Here is a 19,422-nt window from a genome sequence, read left to right on the forward strand (position 1 = left end):
CTCTAATTGGAGAACCAAGCATAAAATCGATAGAGATGAGCAATGTTAGAGTAACTGCTACCAAGTCACTAGACAAGATAAAAATGACCAGTTGCATATAATAAAAATATATATATTGCATGCGTTGTACAATATAAACAAATAAATTAAATTGCTATCATATTAACAAAATTGATGTCATGTATTTTATGCTAAAACAATATATTGCAATAGATAATTTAGTATATATCAATTTTAGCGCATCTCTAACAAACGATAGTCAGCTGATTGCTAGTGATGGTATTCTGGTCGCCCAATCAGCTGTGCGAAATGTCACAACAAAACAAGAGGCAAGACAGAAAAAGTAAATAGTAATGCAGAAGTAATTAAAGCGAAACTGCGCAAAAGGAAGCCGTACTAAGCTGCATTAACTTCATTGAGTTTGGTGGGCACAGTAAAAAAAGCAACAACAAAATGGGAATGTCTTTCCTGCTGCGGTAACAGCGCCGAGGAGACAAATTTAATGCCACCTCCAGTAAGTAAACAGACAACTGACATTTCATTCGATTGAAATATGCATATAATTATTAGGACGAGCGCCGTAGGCAGCAGTTGGAGGCAGCAGAGCGTCGACGACAGGAAAACGAATCTCGAGGTGTAAAAAATCTGGACAAAGTGCGTCGTCAGCAGCAAAGGGCGGAGGAGATGGAGCGCCGTGAAGAGGAGGCGGCTCGTCAAGGGGGCAACAACCCCAATTTGCGGGTAAGTGTGATCATAGGTATCGAAGTATGTGAGTTTTTATTATCGATTTCTTTTCATCTGCAGTGGCAAACAACTTAAAATCGAACATCGAAAGGATGCATTTTGAACCAAGCTGCCTCGATGTGCCTTCGCTTCAAGGCAATTTTTGTATTACTTTTGTTTCAAACAAATTGAATTGTAAATATTGTGACCCACCCCCAAAAAATGACTCTTTTGTGATTGCAGCTTTTCCCCAGTATAATACCAAATTTTCACCAAAAAAGAAAAGTAAATAAATTCCAATTTTAAGAATTGAAATACGCAAGCAAATTTGAGAACAGTGTTGTAAAATGCTGTATAGAGAACAGCTGTTCTGCGTTTCGATTACTGCGCAGTCGGCTTTGTTCTTTAGCACCTGTTGCCAGCATTTGTTTTCATTTTGCTTATAATTAGATTAAAATGCAATCCGATTTGCATAGTTTGGTTACATTGTTTTTATTATTTGCCACTTTCAACATTTTCCATGCCAAAACTATAAAGAAAGCGGAAGCAAATCTGCTGAGACCATTGGAAGAACTTAATCCATGGCAGGGCAAATCATTTCCCTATGGACCCGGAGAAGATTCCCACAACGACAAGAAAGTGCAACGTGTGCAGTCGCCGTCCAATGACATTTCAAAATCGAAAGATAGCTGGCAGGGCAAATGGTTTCCGTATGCGCCTGGCGAACCTCACATTCCAATAACCGAAAAGACCGATCTTCAGCCTGATCCCACCAAGAAGACGTCAACGTCAACAAAATCAAGGAGCAATATTAAGGACAGCTGGCAGGGTAAATGGTTTCCTCATGCGCCAGGCGAAGTAGTCGCAGATAGTACAGTGAAGCCAGCGGCGCACAAACCGATTGCCGTTTGTGATGATGGCGTGGTAAGCAAAACTTTGGGTTTTCCCCTCATCAAAGATTAATCATCAGCTTTTAATAGTTTAGAGGTAATTGAAAATGTGTCCGAGAGTCTGGTCTTAGTCATAAATAGGTAATATAACATGACTTTATCCGTCTGTCGGCTTGATTGAACTCCTATATAGTATGCCATAGACTCCGGGGCTCCGATTTAATAGAAATATAAAACTATTTCTATAGCTTTTATAAAGCTAATGCTTGTTACATAATTAGGCCACACCTCTGTATGTCCCTTATCGTCTGCATTTCAAATGGTTTCTGAAAAGATCAGCATGATTAAGTAATTAGCAAGTTATTTAGGACACCATTTTATCGAAGAAGCTTTTTTATTGTTCTGTTGTGTTGTTCTAAACAGAGATAGAAACTTCAGTGAGAACACTTTCCAAGTTTAACATTATTTTAAAATGCAGTTCGAGCGAAATTGTGAGTCAAGACAGCTACTAAACTATAAAATTATAAATTACTTCTAAGTCTTACAAATATTCAACTAAAGCGCTTTTATTAATTTTGTTATATAGAACAACCTTGCCGTCGACTTTGATCCGCTGGATGTGCGTCAGAACTATAACTATCTGTGCCTACAAAGCAACCGAAGCCACTTTAATCCCAATCTCAACACTGAGGCGTTGTTGACGAAACACTTTTTGCCCAGTGCCTACGTGCCGCCCGCCAAGTGCTTAAATGAGTCAATTGGCTATAGCCATGAGCCGCCTACCAAGTACTTGAAGTCTACCACAAAGCCTTTGGGAAATCCTTTCTAATACCGTTTTTGTTTTTTTTACTTTGCAGTGGCGCGTTTCGTCCTCTGCCCGCTGTTTATGGCACCTACAAGTTTTTGCCGCCTCAACGCTACATGCGCAATCTGGCCGAGGGTGCCATCATTATGATGTATCATCCCTGTGCCTACCACGGCCAAGTGGAGCAACTGCAGCATATTGTACGTGGCTGCCTCTATCGCCATCTCATCACACCGTCGCAGGACTTAACGCCTGAGCGACCGTTGGCGCTGCTCTCGTGGAGCACCAGTCTCAGCATGTCGGTGGTGGACAGCAAGCAGGTGGGACAATTCATTCGAAAGTATGCCAAGTATGGACCACTAGGAATGTCGAATCTGTCGCGTGTCGTGGAAAAGCGAGATTCCTATAAGGCGGCGTTGTTGACGGAGGCTCATCTAGTGACTGACTTGGATGACAGCGAGCTTTGCGGGTACCTGGAAGAACATATGTAACCCCTTGTTAATTATTATCAAACATTCGAATAACTATTAATTGTAATTATTCATTAATATCTACGTGCGGTGTATATTCCTTAAGATATTAAATTTGTTTTTGCACTTTTTAATCGTTACAATTTCGATAGGTGCTTCCAATGTATCGATATTGCAGTTAGTCCAATCTTTTGTAGTTATTTACCAGCTAAAGTTACTGGTAATTCTCCTTTTTATATTTTTCTTATATTCATAAGAAATTGGAAATGTAAAATTTAAATTGATCTTAAAATTGTTTCCTCATTTTTTGTAATTCTATTTTAAAACTGTGGAGCTCAGTATTTATTCGAGTCGGTTGGTATATTGTAACGCTCAGACTGCGCACGACATTGCGAAGTGCGATAAGTCGATACTATGGCCGATGACTTGTGGCGGTTGGCAGATAGATAAACACGGACGGCAATTTGTTGTTTTTTTTCACTCTACCATAAAATACCTTTTGTTTTGCGGCACTCACGCATTCAGTTCGTTTCTCTTCTACAGCTAAAAGCTAAAAACTAATAAAAACGCAACGCCGTTACTCCCCATACAATTGTGTTTAATTTTTATTTTGGTTTTATTGCACACACCAGCAAGAAAGAAGAGGAAGCAGCAGCGGCGGTAGCAGAGGCAGCGACAGCGGCAGCAAGCAGAGAGTGTGTTTTGAAACGGAGAGGTGAAACAAAGGAGACGAAGAACGGCGACGGCGCAGCGCACACAAAAACACAATTAAATTTCGTCTTTTTTTTTGTGTTGTAAATTGTTCGTGACAACTGATCACACTCACACCCATCACGTGACGATACGTAATAATTCCATCTCCCACAATTGACGTCCACTCCCCCCTTCTAAGAACCCGCCCCCTTCTATTGACATCCTGTAAATCGTTTTACATAACACACAATGAACAATCTGGCGGACACGGTTGTCGTTGATCCGGGCTTCGGTGGCGGCGACAAACAGCAACAGGCGGTGGCCACTCAACCCCAAGATCCTAGTATTGTGGTCCCTCCACCCGCCACCAAGCAATCCTCAGCACTGAAGAAGACAAATCGCTATCGCAGTCGCTCGCTCAGCGCCTCCTCCACGGACTCCTTCAGCTCCGCCTCCTACACCGGCAGCAGCGAAGATGGCGACGATGTGCCACCCCGCGAAAAAGTGCAAAAGAACACGAAAGGCAGCTCCGATTTCTGTGTGCGTAACATTGCAGCTCAACATGCGTTTGGACGTCGTGAAATCGAGATTGCCGAACAGGAGATGCCCGGCATCATGGCGCTGCGTAAGCGTGCGGCGGAGGATAAACCGCTGAAGGATGCCAAGATCGTGGGCTGCACCCACATCAATGCACAGACGGCGGTGTTGATTGAGACGCTGGCGGAGCTGGGAGCAAGTGTGCGTTGGGCCGCTTGCAACATCTATTCCACGCAAGTGAGTAATTGAGTCAATTGCTAGTCATGCACACACAAAAAAAACAGACTGAGGACAAAGACAACGCGACAAAGACGAAGACAAACAAATCATCAATCAAATGGGGACTCAAGTGGTTTGGCAATCAAAGAGGCGACGCTGATAATTGATGTGTGTTGTTCAGCGCCGAAATTGGGTCTCCACTGCGAAGGGAGTAAAACTAGTTTCTGGCGCTTTGCACCAGCTTCATTTACAGCGAACTTCATCAGCATCTTCTACTTCAACTTCAGCTGTGCCTCTTCCAGCTTCAACTTCACCTCCAAATCTTGCCCAGCAACCAGAGCGAATGCAATTAGCATTGCGCTGTTTGCTTTTATTTTTATGCGATGTCTAATTAAACGCGCCACCCACACGAACACGTCTGCGGTCTGCGGTGCGGATCGTGGTTGCCCTGCCCTTCTTATCGACAGCTTTATTGACACACTGAATCACACTCACACTCACTCACTCACCACCCAACCAACCAAACACGCACAAGCTATCGACTTATCAGAGTAAATACTCATTCCCTCTCTCCTCTCTATGTTTTGCAGAACGAAGTTGCCGCTGCCTTGGCCGAGTCGGGTATTCCAATCTTTGCCTGGCGCGGCGAAACGGAGGAGGATTTCTGGTGGTGCATCGATCGCTGTGTCAATGCCGAGAACTGGCAGCCCAACATGATCTTGGACGATGGCGGCGATGCCACCCATTTGATGCTCAAAAAGTATCCCACCATGTTCAAGCTGGTCAAGGGCATTGTGGAGGAGAGTGTCACCGGTGTGCATCGTCTCTATCAGCTGTCGAAGGCGGGCAAACTGACGGTGCCTGCCATGAATGTCAATGACTCGGTGACGAAGACCAAATTTGACAATCTCTATAGCTGCAAAGAGTCCATATTGGACAGTCTGAAGCGTTCCACCGATGTGATGTTCGGTGGCAAACAGGTTGTCGTCTGTGGCTATGGAGATGTGGGCAAGGGCTGTGCTCAGGCGCTCAAGGGACAGGTGAGATGATGGTTGGGACGTGGATATAATTAGAACAAGTCTTAAATATTCTAGTATTTCCATATAACAATTTTAATTCCCTAAAAATTTACCATATTTTCATTAGAAACGATTTTGTTTCACAAATATGGAATTTAAATTCTGTAGATTCACATTTGAAATCGAGAATTAACGGCAGTTACTTTGATAATAGCACGCCGAAAATTCCATTAATTGGATTTATATTTATATTATATTCATTCCCAAGTGTAAAATATACATTTGTATTCAAAATTTGGTATCAGCTCAGTGGAAGTGAAAAATTATAACGAAGATATGAAAGCTATTGTCTATTGAATTATTATAGTTTTATTTTCAATATATTGAATTGATAATATATAACATTTTAATTAGCTTATATTCCGTTTAAGGAAATGCCTTTTAGGATCGAATTGATTTATACTTTCATTTAAGAATTTAATCTTTTTTAATAAAGATTATTTAGAAACCTTGTTCAATAAGAATGCACGCAGTTATCATGAGATAAGGTCTAAACAATATGTTCTTTATTATCGATAGTATAGAGCTAAATCTTAATCTTTAATGCACATCATGATTACTAACTCTTTTCTCTCTCTTCTCCTTTAGGGCTGCATTGTGTACATTACGGAAATCGATCCGATTTGTGCGCTCCAGGCGAGCATGGATGGCTTCCGTGTGGTCAAGCTGAATGAGGTGATCCGCAACGTGGACATTGTAGTGACGGCGACGGGCAACAAGAATGTTGTGGTCCGTGAGCACATGGATAAGATGAAGAGCGGTTGCATTGTGTGCAACATGGGACACTCGAACACGGAGATCGATGTGAATGGTTTGCGTACCCCGGATTTGACCTGGGAGAAGGTTCGCTCCCAGGTGGATCACATCATTTGGCCCGAGGGCAAGTATATTATATTGCTCGCCGAGGGTCGCCTTGTCAATTTGAGCTGCTCGAGTATACCCTCGTTTGCGGTCTCCATCACATCTGCCACGCAGGCGTTGGCATTGATTGAGCTGTTTAATGCGCCGCCCGGTCGCTACAAGAGCGATGTGTATCTGCTGCCCAAGAAGATGGATGAGTATGTGGCGAGTCTGCATCTGCCAACGTTCGATGCGCATCTCACCGAGCTCAGCGATGAGCAGGCCAAGTACATGGGCCTCAATAAGGCGGGTCCCTTCAAGCCCAACTACTATCGTTACTAGAGAACAACAACAAACAATGGGGACAATAACAACAACAACAACAACAACAACATGAGCAGCAGTAGCCTACAAACAAAACAATTAGAAACACAACGCCAACGAAAGTATTTTCTTTGCAAGGATTATAAACTAAAAATGCATATATATTTATGCGAGAATTCTCGCAACATTTGTTGACAAAACAAACAAAAAAACAAAAACAAACATAACACAACTAACACTTAACACTAAAAGTTACTATACAAAATTGTATTCGCTTTGTTCACAAAACAAAACAAAACAAAACCAAACAAACTTAACGGATGCTTTTTAGTTGCTAGCATTTCACTTGTAAAACAATTTAACAATTTAATAGCCGCAAAAGTATTTAATTTACGCGCCACCCATTTTCTTTTTATTTTTCATTTCGCAACACTAAAACTAACGGTTTCGGTGACTAACCCAAAAACACATAAAACAAATTTTAAGCTCTCTCTTTATCCTGCTTTCTTTCGCCTCTCATCATTTCTCTGTACTTAATATTTGAATTTAGAAATTTGGAATTTTTGAAGAAATATTTTTATTGCCGTCGCTTGGAATTTACTAAATATGTACTTACTACTTAATACGATCTTATATAAAATTTTGTATTTGTACACTTTGTTTATGTAATATTATACAATTGTTTATGTACTTACGATTTTATTATAACATTTGTTACCCCTTTTCTTCCTTCTGTATCCCTCTTTGTATCGAAACGTAGCGTCGTTAACGATGAAATCGAAAGTTAATTGACGATAATTGCAGTGCAAATAATTCCATATATTCAATTATTGATGTACTCAAACTCACACAGGTACACGCAGGCATATATCAGATAAATACCTAAATCTAAAGATATAGATAAAGAATTCTATATATATATACACATACACGCATATACATATATTAGAAAACTTTATGTATAAATACAAAAAACGTGAAATTTAAACAGAAAATGTTTGTAAAAAAAATTAAATAAAAATTGAGCATGAAAATTTGTGAGAAATGCAAAAACCAATAAAAAAAAATAAACAAAACGTTTTATTGAGCAATTCTGTAGTTTTTTTTTCAACTGAAATATTTACTATAGGATAAATGACAATAAAATATGTATTTTCTTAAATTTGGAAAAGTTTTAATAGTCAATTCTTAAATTAGTAATCAAAATTTGTTTTTCTTTAAATATATTTTAATTTTAAATTGTGTGTTTTTTTATTATAAAAGTAGTAAACTTTATTTCAAGAAATAAATGCTTTCAAAAAATCAAAATTTTGATTGGCCTTTTTAGTATTAATTAGTTTCACTAATTTCAAAATGTTCATAAAAGTTTTCTGTAAATAATTTTATCCTCAAAAATAATTTTTTAAATCATATAAAAGTTTAATTTTATTGATTCTGATAGTTTAATTACTAAAAAAAGTTAAGTAATATATTCGTTGATAAATAAAAGGGCTCGTCCTAGATTTTATTTAGTAAAAATAAGAGTAAGGCCTTATAGAATACATTATTTGATCTCAAGTTAATTCATAATACTGTCTTCGGATCTGGAAAGGTAAATCCCCCATTTCTGAAATGTTTGAAATAATAGAATTCGTATTTATTTTAATCAGATGCATCACTCGTCTATTTTATTTGATATCATGCCTTAAATTTGTTTTTTCGTTTTTTTTTGTTGATATTTTTACCATAAATCGTAAATTACACGTTACAAAAAATTAAATGTTTAATTTTTATGTCGTTATCGTTTTGTTTTTTTTTTTTCGTAAATTTTACTTAAAATGCCGTAGAGACTATATATGAAAGTATATTTTGTAGATTCGTCTTAATTAGGTTGTTGTTAATCCTAACGCAATTATTATTCTGGTGGGGACGAGAGCCGAAATGAAGCAGAACAAAGTAGGAAATTCTTAAAAACGAAATTGTTGCAAGGTGCCGAAAAAGTGTTGTGTATGTGAGTGTGTGTGTTGTGTCTGTGGATTCTCAATATATATGTATCTACTATATAAAAAAGGAATCAAGCAAAACTATAAACTAAACAAAATGTGTATGGATGTGTTGTGGGTTGTCCAAATTGCATCTGGATGTGGATTAAGAGGAGAGGGAGTAGGAAGAGATGTTGTAATTGTTTGTTACTTAGTCAAGGAAGTGCGGCTTGAGATGCTTCAGCATACCGAAGGTGCGGAAACGCTTGATGTTCATCACCTTCATCAGCTCATCGTCGCATATGGCAAACTGCTTGTTCTTCGGATCGTACAGATCACGCTCCTTAATGATGGCCCACACCTTCTTGACCACCTCGTGGCGTGGCAACGAATCGGCGCCCACCAAAGCCGACAGCTCCGGCGACAGATTGTAGGCGCGTGTGAAGCCGGTGCTCTTGCGTCCGGTTGTGCCACCAGCCCCCGACTTGGCGGCCTTCTTTTTAGGAGTGGGTTTCTTGACTACTTCGTAGTCAGAATCGGAGCCGGCATCGCTTTCGGTGCCCGAGTCATCGGCATTGAGAGTCTTGCGCTTCTTCTTGGCAGACACCTTATGCTTGGTGGGCTGTGGACGCTTCTTGGGTCCCGGCTTCTTCTTTTGCTTCTTCTGTTGCTCCTCCTCACTGCTGCTGGCGACCTCATCCTCTTCGCTTTGCTCGCTATCATCTTGGGGATCAGCATCGGGATCCTTGCCATCGTCACCATCGCCGCCATCATCGTCATCATCATCGTCGTCGTCCTCCTGCTGCTCGTTGATCACCTCCATCACAATATTGTCAAACTCCTTCTTGCGGCTCACCAGCGAACAGTTGAGTTTGCCTTCAACTTGTTCGCGCACTCGCTTGGCGGAAATGGTTGAGAGATCGGCATCTTTGAGTACCGCCTGGATTTCAGTTCTGAGCTGAGCGCTGGAGATGTCCGACATTTTGTTCGTGTTTCACTTTTCTTTTCTATTTTTTTTTTCTTTTTTGCTTTGCTCTCGACGCAGACTCAGAAACCAGAGACACGTTTCGTCAGCACTGCAAAATTTGATAAAAAAAATTGAAAATGTTGTATACACACGTGAGTTCGCTACACTTTCAGCCTTTCAAGTACATTTATTTACTTGCTTACCTGTATTTAAAAACTAACACAAATTTCACTCGTTGCTTGGATGCGCTGTTTTTTCTTTACCCAAAATTTCAATGCAAAGCGGCTCGTTTTCGGTGCGCCTTTTTTCTTCTTTTTTCTTTATACCCTCTGCGGCGTCTTGAATAGGGTTGCAACTTGCCAAGCCTGGTTGTGAGCACTGTCAGTCTGACTGATGGTATAGTCAGAGTTGCAGCCGACATTTGTTGTATGTTATCGACGCATGCAACACTGTTCCGTTGGTTGCTGGGGCTGCCAACTGTCTGCAAATTGTGTGTAGGTTTAGTTATTGCAAACAGCTGCAGGCGGCGCCAGTGTGCAAATGCAAGTGTTTTTGTGAATTCCGCGACGTCTGTGCATAAAATTCTAAAATTAAGCAACTTTGATGCGTTCAAAGCAATAATTGCAGTGTCCCCAAGTGCAATAAGTGTTCAAAGTTGTCAATACATATCGTGAATTGCGTGTTGGAACTGTGGTGCCAACTGGCCAGCGGCGCAGTTACAATAATAACAAATCGCCCGTCGCCCGAAGACGCCTTCACAAGAGAGCAAACGGGAACGGAATCCAACAACATCAGCAGCAGGGGCAGAGGCAGAGGCAGCGGCAGAAGCAGCAGCGCTGAGGTAATTTTGCTATTTTTTATGTGTAGCTTTTGTTTATTTTTATTACAAGCGTGTGTATGTGTGCGTGCAAGAGTGTGCGTGTGAATAGTTGCTCTATTTTGAAAAAAAACTGCTTTGGGTGCAACCTGGAGGCGTCGACGGCTACAGGGGGAGAGGCGCTGGCGCTTCTCTCGTTATCGCCTGTGACGTTGTTAATGTTTTTTTATGTTGTGAGAAAATGCGAAAATGTTTCAAGCGCTTTGCTTTAACTTCTTCTTCTTCGACTGGCTTGCGATTTTGTCTTGTTGCTTTTGTGTCTGATTCGCGTCTTTGTTTTGCCGGCTTCATTGCGACGCCCTTTTCCAATATGAAGTCGCATGTGCAGCTGGTCCGATTGTCATCTCGCTCTCTCTCTTTCGTTCTCACTGGATTGTTCTGGCTAGCTGTGTTGCGTGCGTGAGCGTGAACAATCGAATTGGCAACATTTTGTATCGTTTTGATTTCTGCGAATTTATCGAAAATCACTATAATAGCAATAGATTTCTGTGAAACAATTTTATAGATTGCAACCCTGTTACATTTGTGTATCCATTTATAATTTATGACTTGTCGAATGATTCGAATACTAAGTATAAACCGCATCACACGTTGTTTAGTCCGAATGTCGCATACTCTCCTAGCAACCTGTTGCTAGGCATTGTATTCTTATATGAATCCGATTGGGAAGTGCATTCAACTATTGCGTTGCTTACATATTGGTTTAACTTTTGCATTTTTGTTGCATTATTTTATTAGCTAATTTTAGTATTTATTGCTGCCGCTGTTTGTCGAGCCTCATAGTTGTGCAAAATATCGCTGCATAGCGAACAATCACCCAAAGTGATGGGCAAAATTATGAAAATGAACAAACTGCTTGCATTTCATATGCCCAAAGTTAAGCAGTGCAGTTAAGCAGTCTACAAAAATATCGATGTAGATGTTATCGAATCACTGTAGCCTATTGACAGTTGTTTAAATTAAATGGCTTTTACATTATTTACTATTCTATATTATTATTAAAAAAATAGAATAATGTGACTGCAATCGCTGCATTGATAAGCGATTCATTGAAGTTATCGAAGAATCGCAGGTTATCGATATATATATGTATATGCATGAAACGGCAATCACGTTATCGAACGTTTAAATTTAGCAACTGCAGCTTTAATAAAACTGTTTATTTTCACACTCTTCGGTAATCAAAATAAATATGAAAAAACATTTTATCGGTTTTGGTAGCGGCACCAGTTTTATTTGCCATAATTAATGAGTTGTTGTCATGTTTGTTAGTGTTGCTAGTTTGTGGCGTGATGTCGCGATGTTTGCGCGCACAGTGGCAGTTGAAAGTCCATGTCCAACATGCGCTGGCACCTGTTGCAGTTAGTCATCCGCATACTTTTCAACCGCACTGTGTTCCCACATACACACACACACACAACTACACGCATATAAAAGTGTATGTATTTTTATTCTTTTTGGTTTTGTGTGCACCAATTAGTTGTTCTTGGCATAGTTTTTATTCGGTTTCTTTTTCTCGGCACATAACATTGCTCATTTAAGTAATCACATAAATTATCACAGATTATGAAATAAACAGTTGAAATTTTCCATCAGCGATTTTCCAACACTCAGGGCAAATGTCGAGCACTGTCATTCTTGCTTCAACCACAAAGAAATGACAGCTAAAAAATATGCTGCTTTAATTATTATTATTTTGCACGTACATAAATAAACAACAATATTATAATCAGCAAGAGACTGGTTTCGTTTGGATGCAATTGGATTTATTTGGATGGAACTGAATAGCAGCTTTTCATCTCTTTTCCTAACCCAAAGTTAAAATGTTTGTCAACTCAATTTTGTGATGCACTTAGAATAAGAATTTATTTATGTTTGTTATTTATTTGATAATCTTAACTTCATTTTCTTTTAAATATGCTTTTTATTAGACACTCTTAACTTCATTTTCTTTTAAATATGCTTTCTTTAAGTCGATGCCATTGCAACAAAATGATTCCTTTTGCCACTTGAGGCAACACTGACGCACATCCTCGAGCACTTGCAGACACTTTTGCTCCTGGAAATTGTTGTGCTGCAGGCAAGCTTCAATGCGACTAGCGCAAGGTTTGCAGGGATCCTTAACGGGCATCGGCATCTATGAAAAAATCATTCTTATAATGAGAACTTTTAAAACATAAAATCTAATATTTACGTTTCACTCAGTAAAAAAAGGAAACAGCAGCTAGTCTGTTAAAAAATAAAATACAAAATTTAATTGATGGTATCACAGTAAATAAAATTAGAAATAAATTCATTTCATAAAAAATTAATTTTTTTAATACATATATTATCTAGTACCCCTGAAAGAAAAATACTCAACAAATTTCAGTGATTTGCATGTTATAAAAAGAATGAAATCCAGGCAATAAATATGCTCAAAAACTAAAGCAAAGATATTTAAATAATTGAATAAACTGCAGGCTGATGTTTAATTTGGCAAATCGCTAAAACTGCCAGCGACTCTTCTCTCTTTGTATGCGTATGCGTATACGTAATATATGCATTGCCGTCGTTCGTTGCTCGTTTCTATTGCCATTTGGTATTTGGTGTTGCTGTTGCCATTTGTTGTTTGGTTGTTTGTTGTTTGTTTATGGCATTTCTAAACTGAATGCTTAGCATTTCGTCATTATAAACGACGTCAAGTCGAGCAACTTTCGCATAGTGAAAAATGTTTTTAAATTTCTCGCCCACGCCAACAACAGTGGGTAAGAACAAAAAAATAAGAAATGAAAATCGAAAAGAAAAGCAAAAAGAGCACAACCAAAAAAAAAAAAAAAGAAAGAATTCTGACGCGCTCGATTTCAGTTTTTGTGGCTGATGATCATTTTTTTTTTCATTTCTTTTCTTCTTTTTTTCTATGCTACCAGCTTTTATAATTTATAATGCAGGAGGAACAAAATGAAGAAAATTGGAAAGAAAATAAATAAGTAAATGTTCGTGTCGTTGTCGATGTCGATGTTGTTGCTACTCCTGTGGGTTGTTGATGTTTTGTTGGTTGCTGGCTTGCTGGCTGCAACAAATAAGACATTCGAGCAATGAATTTTCGGGAAAGCGGCGAACAGTGGGCCATAAAGTTCGTCGGCCCACTCATAATTCATAAGCCAAAAACTATTTGCAAATTTTATTTCAACTGACCCTGGGCGAGGTGCTTGACAGCAACAGCAACAAAAGCAACAAGAGCAACCACAAATGTATGGCAACAGCAACAATAATAACAATTCTAATGGTTGCTAAATGTCATTGCACATATTTTTTTATGTTTTCAAACATGTGCACAATAAATTTTGTTGCCATAAATTCACCTCCCTTTTGTTGTTGTTCTTGTTGCTTCATGTCCCTGACATTGCAGCATGGAAGAAAAATGTGTGTGTGTGTGTGTTTGTGTGTGAAAATTGTGCAATTTTCCCAGACGGCCAAAAAGTTTGTGCACTGTGCGCAATTAGTAATTAGTTTCAAGTCTGGGAATCTGCCCACGTAAAGATGCTCGAGCCCCTTTACAGTGTCCGACAGCTGTTGACGTACGACTCTCTGACTTGCGCCCAATTTGGCAATAAATTTTAGAAATTATTTTCTAAAAATTCACATTTTTCGTGCACAACATTTTTGTCGCTAAACAAGAACAAGACAAAGGGGGGAACAAGCAAGGTGGTGCAAGGGAGAAAGGTGGATGAATAACAACAACAATAAAAGCCAAAGCTGAGTCAATTTTCGTATTTTTAGTTGCTATTTGGCTTTTGCTGAACGAACATTCATAAGTATTTATGTATATTGTGTGTATTTGTGTATGTGTGCAGGAGGCGGTGTCACTTGGGTTGAGGGGGCGTGGGCGTGGAAATTGGTTGATTGCGATTTATTTTTACCAACGCTGCGCTCGAAATGTCGTTTTCTATATACATTTTTCCAACACATATTTGATTGGACATCATCTATACTCGATGCGCGATAATAACGTGAGTTCAAATCAAAAAATTTATGCTATATTTATCTTAATTATTTGTCCGATTTCTAAATTTAAATTGCCAATTTACTTCAATCTCAAGAGAGAGAAAAACCCAAATGAGAAGAGAAATAAAGAACAACACAGATAGGTGAAGACTCTGTGTAATTACCTCTTTGATTAGTCATTCAGGTGTTTCTAGGCAAAACGTTTTGGGTGCCCACAATTGCTGCTGCTATGTTTAGATTAATTTATAAAAAAAAAATCATATAAATTATATTTGTTGTTATCGATAATTGGCCTCTTATAGCGGCGCTCGCCAATTTGTGAATTTGTTTATGCGAATTTATGCTCACTTATAGCGAAAGTTGTTGAAAACTTTGCGATTTATAAATTTTAAATGTCTAAGAAAACAAGGGGAATTAGAGACTTGAGGGAATGAATGACTTAAGAGCATTCAAAATGTGATTCTGTAAATTATTATATTATTATTTGAAGCATCAAAAATGACATGAAGAACATATAAATTAGAATATATAATATAAACGCAGTCCGGGAATAAATGACTCTAGAGAAAACATCAATATTTCTATTACATTTTTAGTGTTATATGTGCATTTTGACTTTTTTCTGCTATCCTCTTAATTTCAAACCAACTGCTTGAATAATGTAGAAGTTATAAAGGATAATAAATAAATTAAAAGCACTCCTGTAGAGTAAAAATCAACATTTATGTTGGTTTGAGAATGTTATGTTTACATTTTAAGTATTTTGTATTATTCTGTAAATTAGAGATTATAATATGCAGCAGTCTGAGATTGAATGACTTAAAATTACTTATGAAAAACAAACATCAACATATGTACATATATGTTAAATTAGTTTTTGTTATATGTATTTTCATTTGGACTTTATTTTGCTATCCTACAAATTTCAAGACAATTGAAATATATATATAATATAGAATATAGAAACTATGAAATGCAATAAGAGGTCTTGAAAGAAATGGCTCTAAAATGTTCCTGTAAATCAACAATCAATATTTTTTTAAATGCTTAATGTAATATTTACATTTTAAGTTTAGGTTGCTTTCCTGAAAATTTCAAAACAATTACACGAAAAATGTAGAAGTTACAACTTTCAAAAATATCAATACAGTTTACAGAGCATCTCCTCGTCGATCAGACGTGACGAATTCACTCTTACTTGTTTCTTCAAGGTCGTTGTCTATTTGTTATTGCCGCTTAGCAAGGATTTTCATAGTGCTCCGCTTCTGCTTATGTGTATGTGTGTGTGTGTGTGCAGTTAAGATGTGCTGGCCAAATGCCAAATCTTTAGTACATACTATTATAAATCCTGAAGCAGTTGCGTCTTTAGTAACAGAGCTCTATTTATTATAAGTAGAAATTTGCACTTGATATCAATAAAAGAAGAGAACGATTTTGAATCTATTGTTGAAAGATTAAAGAGAATAATGCTCATAATGATTCTTAATGTATTGTTGATGGATTAAAGAGAATAATGTTCATAATTCATAATTAGTTTAATAAGTTTAGTAGATTAAAGTGTTTAATTATATAAAGTGTCTAGTTTTTATATTAATAATGTCAGTCAGTATTCTTTTGTTTGAAGATCTCAAAATGATTTCTAAAAATTTAAGGAACTACCTTGGTTCGATTTGCGTCAATAGAGCTTTTGTGCTTCAAATATCACCTGAAAAAATCAATTTATTCGAGTTTTTCGCTAATAGCTCGCACCTTGACCCACAAACCCACTTAGAGTGCGAATCTTCTATGGAATCCTGAATGCCGCGTCGAACAACTCGTCGCGTAGGGTGCAAAACACAAACCAAATTGCGGACGCGCGCAGCATACGAAACGAAAAAAAAATGGAAAAACTTTTTCAAAACTTTTCTCGATCTCGATCTCCTGCTCTCATTCTAACTTATGCTCTTTTCGATCTTCCTCTCTCTATATCTGTGCTGTGTGACGTGCTCACTATGCTATTTTCGAAAATCGTTTTCGAAACTCGAGAGAGCGTCAAAAGGAGCGTGAGAGAGAGAGAGAGAACGTTGTGTTGTGGCCTGTGTTCGAAATGTGAAAGTTCATTGTTTCATTGAGGAAAATGGTGAAAAACTTTTTGTTGGCCGCGCCGACGCCAAATTATCTAACATTTGCTGAGAAAATTCCGTCGGTTTTTCGAAATTTTGTGTGTGTTCGAAATTTTCGAAAAAGAATACTCTTGGCTGGCTGACTGGCTGGCTGGCAATCGGTTTGGTTTGCTTGGATGCTTGCTTGCACGGCTCGACACGGCCGGTCCGTGAGTGTGTCTGCTCAGTGGTCTCTGCGGAGGTTTCACGTTTGAACGTCTCGTACAATATTCACGGAAAAAGCGCAATGTGAAAGCCGAAAGACTAGAAATAGCCACGGCGTGACGTCCCCAACCAAAACAGACTCGTAGACACACACTGACAGTAGCAAACCGAAGCGAACCCAGTTCAGATCGGTTGAGATCACAATCAGATCGTAACAGATTAGAATGGTTTAAGTGACGTTATCCTGAGAAAAGAGGGAACTGTGCTAAAAACGAAGAAGAAATGCTGTTAACATTCCAGAAAAAAAAACGAAAGTGCTAAAAAGATTTTGCAAAACAAAAAAGAAGAAAAGGCGACTCGATATTGCAGGCAGGTGGTTAAGACCCGCCGAACATTTAGAAAAATACCCCCGTAAGAAAAAAAAAAATACCGATCCGAACCTCAATCATTGCCAAACGCGAGTGTCGCGAGTGTGTGTGTGTGTGTGAGTGTTAAAAGTGTTGTGTTCCGAGTGTGTGTGTGTGAGTGTGTGTGTTGCAAACGATGTGCCAGCTGACATTGTGTTGGTTGTGAGGAAGGCGGAACAACAACCATCACAACAGCAACAACAGCAACAAGAAGAGGACTGAAGTGAAGTGTGTGCGGTTGGAGGAGCAAAAACTGCAACGGAACCGGAACCGGGATCATGCCGATCATTGCCGATGCCACCGCCAACGATGAGCCACCAGCAAAATGTTGCAAATATTGTGAGGGTATGCCTAGAATTTATCCATATAATTTGAAAACGAAAAAAAAAAAACGATTGATCCTCGAAGCTCGGGAGTTCACTAACCCAAAAGCCAAAAAAACAAACTACGAAACTAGAAGAAAATACAAATACTATTTCTTAGTTCTTGTGTGTTGTATCTTGATTGCTGCTGCTGCGGCAATTAACTAGAAGGCAAATCCAAACATTGCATCCCCGAAATGTTTCAATCTCATTGCTTTGCTTTGCTCGCTTCAATTGAAAGATTTATGCGTAATTTACTTGCTCTCTTACGCGCTCTCTCTCTCTTTCGCTCACTCTCTCCCACTATCTCTGTCTCTGTCTAGCGCCTCTCTGAGTCAGTCAGTCAGTCGGGCGGCACTTGACTGTGTCTTGACTGGCATTAACTTTGTGCCCCCGAGTTTGGCTCTTAGATTGCCTTTCAGCATTTTGTTTGTTTTAATTTTCAGTGTTCAGTGGTCTCTCTCTTCAAATTGTTGTTGCAAAGGAACGCCAGCAATTGCTGCTGTTGCTGCTTTGGAGATGGGGGCACTTTGTTTTTCCTGCTTTCTGCTGCCACTAAAAAGCCGCTGACGTGACTACTTAAAATTTTTCGAAATCATGACAGCCAACCGGCCTCTGGGCCTACAAATTAGCCCCAGAAATTTTAATAATATTCATACATAAATATATACTTTTTTGAAAATATTTCTCGCCGGAAATGTCAAAACAATATCACCAAAAAAAAAGAACTTAATTTTAGTACCTTTAAAAATAGTGAAAACGTCTCGCAAAACTTAATGAAATGTCAACAAACTTTTGCCGTGTATTCTGAGTCAACATTAAGGATCTCTTAATGCTAGATTAGCCTCGTTGTGTTATTATTTATTTGCGGGGCTTAACGGATTTATATTTAGTTTGCTGCCACAAATGGGGGCAATGTCAATTGGGAAGAGCCCTCGCTTGTTAACAAGCTGTTAATAATATATTTTACTTGTTTTTCCGCTCACAATGTAAAAGATGCCAATGCAGACAATTTGCAATTGTAGCATAGAAATAATGACTAATATATTTTGCTAAGGGAATGTGCTAACAACATGAATTAAACGTTTGCCAAAACATATGGCGAAAAGTGTTAAACATTAAAATAAAATCAAAGAAAATTGGAAACAAATGAAAAACAATATTTACTAGACAATTGTCTCGCAGCTCAGTGTGGCTCATTAATCATCTTTTGTATTTGCCTAAGGCGAAACAATAAAAAGTTCAAAATTTCCATCACCCAAAAACAAAGCAGAGGCCTCAAAAATCAAACGTATTTAAAAATAAATAAATTATTGTAATACCCAGAATTGATCACACTAAAAAGGAGGAGGCAGCAGCAACAGCATCGAGAGTGCGAGACAAGCAAATAATCGTAAAATGTCTTGTTTACAACAATGCGCATTGTTTACAAATAGTTGGAAAAGCCGCAAGAAAAACTAATTTCTGTGGTCCCAAAAGCCTTGACACTCTTTCAAAATAATTGTTGTTGTGATTTTTATGATTCCTTTCGATTTGCCTATATAGTCTGTATTATATAGACTGTGATATAGTAAAATATTTCTAGATATTCTAGATATTGTGCAGTTTTTGCTTTGATATGCCAAAAAATAAAAGAATTGAAGAATTTTCATTTTGCCTGCCTGCTTTTTTTTATGGCTTTTTTATTTACATGCAAAGCAGCGGACTGCGCTCAAAATTAGCCATCGTGCGACAATCAACAGCAGCAACAACAGCAACAGCAACAACAATAATAAAATCAAATTTAATGAAAGCCAAATGAGAAATAAGAGGCAAAAGGGCCGCCTTCGTGTTGTTCTGTGCTGTTCTGTTCTGTTGCCTGTTGCCCGTTGTTTTTCCGACTGCTGCCTGCCTGCCTTTTTTTATGGCCATTTTCAATGTAATTTTTAGTGTTGAGTGGGGCACAAGGTGTTGTTGTTGTTGTTGTTGCTGCTGT

General features: G+C 38.4%; 5 protein-coding genes and 1 long non-coding RNA gene across 6 annotated transcripts in view; 4 read left to right on the forward strand and 2 right to left on the reverse strand.

Annotated features, from left to right (window-relative positions):
- The first annotated feature begins 307 nt into the window (after nucleotides 1–307).
- On the forward strand, nucleotides 308–1,032 carry LOC117572282 (small VCP/p97-interacting protein). Its single transcript, XM_034254988.2, has 3 exons — nucleotides 308–514; nucleotides 571–741; nucleotides 805–1,032. The coding sequence occupies exons 1-3, from the start codon at nucleotides 503–505 to the stop codon at nucleotides 817–819; spliced, it is 198 nt and encodes a 65-aa protein (XP_034110879.1). The 5' UTR covers nucleotides 308–502; the 3' UTR covers nucleotides 820–1,032.
- Nucleotides 1,033–1,110: 78 nt separating this feature from the next.
- On the forward strand, nucleotides 1,111–3,022 carry LOC117572280 (uncharacterized). Its single transcript, XM_034254987.2, has 3 exons — nucleotides 1,111–1,647; nucleotides 2,200–2,399; nucleotides 2,471–3,022. The coding sequence occupies exons 1-3, from the start codon at nucleotides 1,180–1,182 to the stop codon at nucleotides 2,907–2,909; spliced, it is 1,107 nt and encodes a 368-aa protein (XP_034110878.1). The 5' UTR covers nucleotides 1,111–1,179; the 3' UTR covers nucleotides 2,910–3,022.
- Nucleotides 3,023–3,326: 304 nt separating this feature from the next.
- On the forward strand, nucleotides 3,327–6,926 carry LOC117572277 (adenosylhomocysteinase-like 1). The gene is made up of 3 exons (XM_034254981.2): nucleotides 3,327–4,355; nucleotides 4,928–5,377; nucleotides 6,005–6,926. The coding sequence occupies exons 1-3, from the start codon at nucleotides 3,831–3,833 to the stop codon at nucleotides 6,596–6,598; spliced, it is 1,569 nt and encodes a 522-aa protein (XP_034110872.1). The 5' UTR covers nucleotides 3,327–3,830; the 3' UTR covers nucleotides 6,599–6,926.
- A 1,437-nt stretch (nucleotides 6,927–8,363) lies between these two features.
- Nucleotides 8,364–9,875, reverse strand: LOC117572356 (uncharacterized). Its single transcript, XM_034255119.2, has 2 exons — nucleotides 9,712–9,875; nucleotides 8,364–9,617 (listed from the first exon to the last, which is right to left on the reverse strand). Exon 2 carries the CDS (start codon nucleotides 9,521–9,523, stop codon nucleotides 8,753–8,755), a length of 771 nt encoding a protein of 256 aa, XP_034111010.1. The 5' UTR covers nucleotides 9,524–9,617; nucleotides 9,712–9,875; the 3' UTR covers nucleotides 8,364–8,752.
- Nucleotides 9,876–12,215: 2,340 nt separating this feature from the next.
- Nucleotides 12,216–16,225, reverse strand: LOC127565688 (uncharacterized). Its single transcript, XR_007955014.1, has 4 exons — nucleotides 16,140–16,225; nucleotides 16,032–16,077; nucleotides 12,580–12,614; nucleotides 12,216–12,522 (listed from the first exon to the last, which is right to left on the reverse strand). It is a non-coding gene; the product is annotated as an uncharacterized LOC127565688 (long non-coding RNA).
- A 454-nt stretch (nucleotides 16,226–16,679) lies between these two features.
- The window catches only part of LOC117572355 (formin-J), a 50,364-nt gene continuing 47,621 nt past the window's right edge, over nucleotides 16,680–19,422 (forward strand). The window contains exon 1 of the mRNA XM_034255118.2: nucleotides 16,680–17,430. Coding sequence (XP_034111009.2) covers nucleotides 17,364–17,430 — 67 coding nt within the window. The 5' untranslated portion in view covers nucleotides 16,680–17,363. The remainder of the gene's footprint in view (nucleotides 17,431–19,422) is intronic.

Source organism: Drosophila albomicans, chromosome 3 (assembly GCF_009650485.2).
Source record: "Drosophila albomicans strain 15112-1751.03 chromosome 3, ASM965048v2, whole genome shotgun sequence".
Lineage (NCBI taxonomy): Eukaryota > Metazoa > Arthropoda > Insecta > Diptera > Drosophilidae > Drosophila > Drosophila albomicans.

Coding starts and splice junctions, on each gene's coding strand:
- LOC117572280 (XM_034254987.2), top strand. CDS start 1,180: ATGCAATCCGATTTGCATAGTTTGGTTACATTGTTTTTATTATTTGCC. Junction 1,648..2,199: donor CCGTTTGTGATGATGGCGTG/GTAAGCAAAACT, acceptor TTTGTTATATAG/AACAACCTTGCCGTCGACTT. Junction 2,400..2,470: donor AGCCATGAGCCGCCTACCAA/GTACTTGAAGTC, acceptor TTTACTTTGCAG/TGGCGCGTTTCGTCCTCTGC.
- LOC117572277 (XM_034254981.2), top strand. CDS start 3,831: ATGAACAATCTGGCGGACACGGTTGTCGTTGATCCGGGCTTCGGTGGC. Junction 4,356..4,927: donor GCAACATCTATTCCACGCAA/GTGAGTAATTGA, acceptor TATGTTTTGCAG/AACGAAGTTGCCGCTGCCTT. Junction 5,378..6,004: donor CTCAGGCGCTCAAGGGACAG/GTGAGATGATGG, acceptor CTTCTCCTTTAG/GGCTGCATTGTGTACATTAC.
- LOC117572356 (XM_034255119.2), bottom strand. CDS start 9,523: ATGTCGGACATCTCCAGCGCTCAGCTCAGAACTGAAATCCAGGCGGTA.